General features: G+C 38.6%; 1 protein-coding gene across 1 annotated transcript in view; it reads right to left on the reverse strand.

Annotated features, from left to right (window-relative positions):
• LOC141440178 (photoreceptor-specific nuclear receptor-like) overlaps positions 1–5,676 on the reverse strand; it is a 51,676-nt gene extending 46,000 nt beyond the window's left edge. The window contains exons 1-3 of the mRNA XM_074104639.1: positions 5,665–5,676; positions 5,054–5,210; positions 2,502–2,616 (exon numbers count right to left, since the gene is read on the reverse strand). Coding sequence (XP_073960740.1) covers positions 2,502–2,616; positions 5,054–5,210; positions 5,665–5,676 — 284 coding nt within the window. The remainder of the gene's footprint in view (positions 1–2,501; positions 2,617–5,053; positions 5,211–5,664) is intronic.
• Positions 5,677–6,000: the final 324 nt, after the last annotated feature.

Below are 6,000 nucleotides of genomic sequence, written 5' to 3' on the forward strand. Positions count from 1 at the left end.
CCTTATTTTTTGCATATCTTTTGGACAAACTGTTTACAAGATAGAGGGGGGAACACAATTTTTGCTCCTTTGGGAGCGATTATTTCCGTAAATCTTCACTTAATCTAAAAAAAATTTGAGAAATCTTACTATCTTTTCAAAAGAGCTGTCGAACTATGTGCCACACGTTTGATGCGAGTTTAAAAAAATGATTTTTGTTCAATTTCTGTGACGTGTATGGTCATTTAACTACGAAACTAAATAGCGGCTTTGACAAGACATCTGTACTCCAAATTTCATTGATATACATCTTGTAGTTTTCGAGTAAAATGCCTGTGACATACGGACGGATAGACAGACAGACGGACTTGACGAAACTATAAGGGTTCCGTTTTTGCCATTTTGGTTCCGGAACCCTAAAAACGGAGCGATTGTAACAAGTGAACGGAATAATATTTGACATACCTACATTTACACTGACTGTGAGGAGTTAAAAATTATCAACAACATTATAGGTAACTAAAATCAATGAATCACCGTGTGTCACAAAATACTGGGAAGGCATCATTGAGCAATCTTTCGGAAAAACACCATCGACATGATTGTTATAAATTAAACTAAACCACCAACTTAAAACGATCAAGCGGACAAAATAGGAACTAAGATTTCCACCATAGAACTAACACTAGTATTAAGCGACGACAGCGCCATTGACATCTGCGCAGGTAAGTTTGTACACCATAAAATGTAAAACCGCTCTGGCCAATATTTTTACCATTTGAGCAAACAAGTAATATTTGGCTGATCTAATTTTCGGCAAAGCTACATCTGCGGCCGGTAAAATACTATGATGTGAGAAATTAGTTGTTTTGTTGGAAATGTAGCGGCAAATAAATTTGTCCGTTTTTGGGTTGATGACATGAATGGTAACGCCAATTTTCAATAGTCAATGTTGATACAATATCAATACTTGCAACTAGTTTGGGCCAGAACAGTTTGTCAAGTTTTGTACGTCTCAGGGAGGCATTACAGATTTTTGTCATCAATCAATACTAGTTAATTGTCATTTACTTAAGTAACCTAAAGAAAAAAAAAGCCTAGTGCCTAGCCTAGCCTAGCCTAATGGTGGCCTAGTGGTTTGACCTATCGCCTCTCAAGCAGAGGGTCGTGGGTTCAAACCCCGGCTCGCACCTCTGAGTTTTCTCAAATTCATGTGCGGAATTACATTGGAAATTTACCACGAGCTTTGCGGTGAAGGAAAACTTCGTGAGGAAACCTGCACTAACCTGCGAAGCAATTCAATGGTGCGTGTGAAGTTCCCAATCCGCACTGGGTCACATGTGATAAGCTAAAAGTTACGAGAACGATATTGATTCTTTTAAACTACTCGTATTGAGAAATCCCTCCGGCTGAGGAAGGAACTCCGTGCCGAAATTGGCCCGAATACAAAATGAGTTTTTTTTTCAAGAAATAGTTAAGGTAGGTACCTACATATTTTTGAGGTCGGTTCTATTATCAGATAAAGGGTTCCGGCAGAATAGCGTTACGAAGTAACTTTGTGCTGAGCCAGTTTCCGTTTTTGTGATTGGGAAAACAGATACATCTCCAAAAAAATTTTTTTTCCTTTTTAATTTATGACGGTGTTGAAGCATTCTACACTTCCTTTGAACGTAGATATAGTTAAGATTCAAATTCAAATCGTTTCTGTAAATAGGCCGCAGGGCACTTTTTTTTAAATGTCTAATTTTTTTTTATAGCTTAATGACCCCAAGACCCCATTTCTCATCCCTGTTATTTTTTACTGTAAAATAAATAAATAATAATAATAAAATAAATATCACGGGACAATTCACACCAATTGACCTAGTCCCAAAGTAAGCTTAGCAAAGCTTGTGTTATGGGTACTAAGCAACGGATAAATATAATTATATAGATATAGATACATACTTAAATACATATTAAACACCCAAGACCCGAGAACAAACATTCGTATTTTTCATACAAATATCTGCCCGACACGGGAATCGAACCGGGACCTCAAGCTTCGTAGTCAGGTTCTCTAACCACTAGGCCATCTGGTCGTCGAAACTGTAATTTATATGTATTTTGATTGTAGTTTTTAAATTTAGTTTATTTAAAAAAAAAGCTTTCTGCCAAGTTTGTTGCGGCGCATTCTTCTCGGCAATGGTCTTTCCGAAAGCGCTGGTAGTTAAAAAAAAAAGTGACGTGTAAAAAGAGCCCTTTGCGTGCGGCCTACTTGCAGAAGAAACGTTTTGAATTTTATTTATTTATTTATTTATTACATACACACAACTGTCATTACGGGTTTATGTATCCTAATTCAACAGTGTGGATTTTTACTAATTAGCTAATAAATTACATATTATAATTATAACACAAAACATGCAGTGTGGTTTTGTGTTAATTGTTGCCTTATTGTTGCTTAAAAATGAGTGTTAAAAAGCTACGTAAAAGGTGAGCATACAAATATTTTTCTCTCTTTTAAATGCAAGGGAACTGACCTATATATGAGTTTCCTCCTGACCGATCGTTTGAAGAACCCACTGCAGCCGTTGCATGCTAGGATGCCGTAGTGCTTGCCCGAACTGGTGTCTCCACACACCACACACACCAGACCTAGGACCAAAACAATAAATCAAAAACTATACAGGGTGTGGCTTGTAACACGATAAATAATTAAAGAAACGGTAACTAACAAAACACGGTAAATAATTAAAACATACTCACTCAAACGTACTCGTCAAAATGAACCACATTAGTTCAGCGACTTTTAAAAATATATATATTTTTTTTAATTTATTATACTTTAAAGTTAATTCGAAGAAGCAATGTAAAGCAATATCTTTATCAATGTTTGATAATTTCAAGCGTGACAGGCGACGACGTCAGTTGGGTTCTAGATGGCGTACATTGATAACAGTATTTAATTTGTATGAAAAAGAGAAAATCTTAAGTCTCTATTATTTTTAAAAGTCGCTGAACTGTTGTTTGACGAGCACGATCAATGTTTTGATTATGTGAACTAAAAGAATTTCCTTGCTCACCCGTCTAACCCCCGTTGAGTCAACAACTGGAAGCATGGTGTACGGTTGTGTTTACTCTGAAGATGAGCTCTGGTTGAGTTCGAAACGCGTCAGTGTGGTGTGGTGGTGGTGATAGATGGGTTTGTGTGATTTGTGTGTGTTCTTACAATGTGGAGGTGGAGAAACTGCATGAACACGCATATTTTGCATAAGCTTAGCTATAATATCGTAAGGTCGCGGGTGAGCAAGGAAATTCTTTTAGTTCATTGATATGGACTTCCTTAAAGTAACGCCTGATTCGATAAATTATCTTAATTATGTATTGGCTCGTATTACAAGCCGTAGTGGCCGTATTGTCTCTCGCATCCACCATCCCGCGATCTTAACCACCTGGTTACGACCTCGTCGCTCCATCTTGTTGGAGGCCTACCGACAGCTCGCCTCTGAGATCGGTCTGAGTGGAGAGCCTTGGTGAAGGCCTATGTCCAGCAGTGTAAGTCTTTCGGCTGACATGATGATGATGATGATGATGATGATGATGATTGTCTCTCGATAGCATTCATCATCTCTTTCTGCCATCGTCCTACATAGTGTGATAGAAAGAAGTGGTGAAAGTGATTGTGATTCCAAAGGGTATTTAACAATAATGCATCTGATCAGCGTGGCATTATCATCATCATCATCATCTCAGCCGTAGGACGTCTTCTGTCGGACATAGACCTCCCCCATAGACCTGCAGTTGCTTCGGTTGGCAGCGGCTTGCATGCATCGTGAACCCGCGGCTTTAACCAAGTCATCCGTCCATCTCGTTGGTGGACGTCCTACGCTGCGCTTGCCTGGCATTATATCCAGTCGATTTCAACTTTTTTGCCTAGATTTTTACGAGACGTTATTGATTATATAACGAGGGCTAAAAGACACGCGAAAGTTCGCTAGATGGCGTTAGTATCGTGAGGTTTTTTTTGACGTTACGGTCTTGCTTGCAATTGGCTAAAAACTAAATGAGCCAATCGCAAACAAGACCGTAACGTCAACTAGCGATATTTTACCTGTCTTTTAGCCCTCATTATCCCAGCGTTGCCTCCTTTCAGAATGGAAAAGCTTGGGCCGTAGTTCCCACGTGAGTCCAGTGCTGATTAGGAACTTCAAACACAGTAAACCGGTGCACTGCCGTTTCGGCAAAATACTTTTCGCCAAATTTCACTTCCCAAAAAACTTATCGTAGTATTTTCATTTCCCAAACGAATCTTTAGCATATTAACATTTCGCATTTTATTCATTTCGTCAAATTATCATTTGGCATAAGTTTATATTGTCAAGTTTTATTATGACAAACGTTTATTAGGCAAACGTTTTCTTTTAGCTAATATTATATTCCAAAAAAATATTTGTTCAAAATGACACTTCGCACACGAACCAACCACAGAAACCAACTGCTACCAGAAAAGTAGGTTATTATGCCATGCAATATTTTGGGAAGAGTGCTTTATGCCAAACGATACATTTGACTAAATAATACTTGGTAATATGAAACATGACTAAGTTATTATTTTTGAAACAATAATTTGCCAAAAAAAAATTTACTAACTGTAAAATTGCGATAAGTTGTTTTAACAAATGATTTTTTGCTAAATGATAATTTGAGTTAAATATTTTGCGATGTGATACTATGGGAAAAGTTTTTTACCCATACATTTAATCCCAGTTAACCCGTCGCGCGACCAACGACTTTTTTGGGTAATTTTGAACTAGTATTAAGGTGATCGAAACTAGTAACAAAAATTGACGTTCGACGGATACACCATTGAACACTATTTAGCACTGCTTACTGCACATTGCACGCCCCAGGTTATCTACCCTGTTGTTAGTGCTGGCGGGTTCATTTATGCGCGCGTGCAACTGTCGCTATCTAGTGCTAGTGTTAGCAAGGATTGGCGTCGTCACTGAAACTAGTGGTAATCTTGCCAAAACCGCGTCTTCAGGTTCGTGGTCATCACATGGTCTTTGGAATCCATGCCGACCTGTCTTACCCAGGTGGTTGGTCTTCTTGGAAGGCGGGTCCGGCAGCCAGGGCCGCAGTGCTGGTGGTGCCAGCGCGGCCGCCACCAGCGCAGCAGAGGATGGCGGCGACCAGCGCAAAGGGGAGCGGTTCTCGTCTCCTGGGACAAGGAAAGGTAGTTGTACAATCTGTAGGACATATATGTGGTGTGGGTTTGCATGAATATATTGTGTTACGCTGATTTAGCTGTCTTGCACACGGAACCCGAATTCCGAATTGAAGAGCGTCGGAAGGTTTATACATGCATCCGAGTTGAGAAACTTCTGATTTTCTATATGTGCTCACTAGATGGCGCTAGGAGTCGATTCCCAAAGTTATATTATCTAGTCAAATGACTACATGAGTTTAATCGGTAAAATGAAATCAAAAATAAATTTGCGGTTTTTGTCTGAATACATTTAATTCAATGAAAAGTATTTTTATGTTATATTAATAAAAACATCTTTAGACAAGGAATGTTATAAATAAAGAATTATGGTTATAGTATTTTCGTTTTACAAATAAAAGTCATGTGGTCCTTATTTCCTTTTAGGTAGTATAAATCAACGTGTAACAACACTACACACACGCACACGCACTCACCAAGTTCCACATATTTATAATATCAGTAGAATTCTAAGTCGCAAGCACAGTGACAACTTAGACAATACGACAAAACAAATGCACCCCGCTGCGGCAAAATTAGTGAGCGCATGCATTGTAGGTATGTACATGTGTGCGTGTGTACATTTTCAGGGTTGCCAGACGTCCCACGAAAGCTGTTTTCCTGACATATCTAGAATTTAGGGCTATCGGGAAAAGGGGAAAAATGCAACGTTCTGTTTTTTTTTTATAAACACGTGAGCAGCTCATATGATATTTTCCATTTTATAAAATATTAACAACGTGATTGACGATCTGATATAGCCACAGAGGCTA

This window comes from Choristoneura fumiferana, chromosome 22 (genome assembly GCF_025370935.1).
Source record: "Choristoneura fumiferana chromosome 22, NRCan_CFum_1, whole genome shotgun sequence".
NCBI classification, from domain to species: Eukaryota; Metazoa; Arthropoda; class Insecta; order Lepidoptera; family Tortricidae; genus Choristoneura; species Choristoneura fumiferana.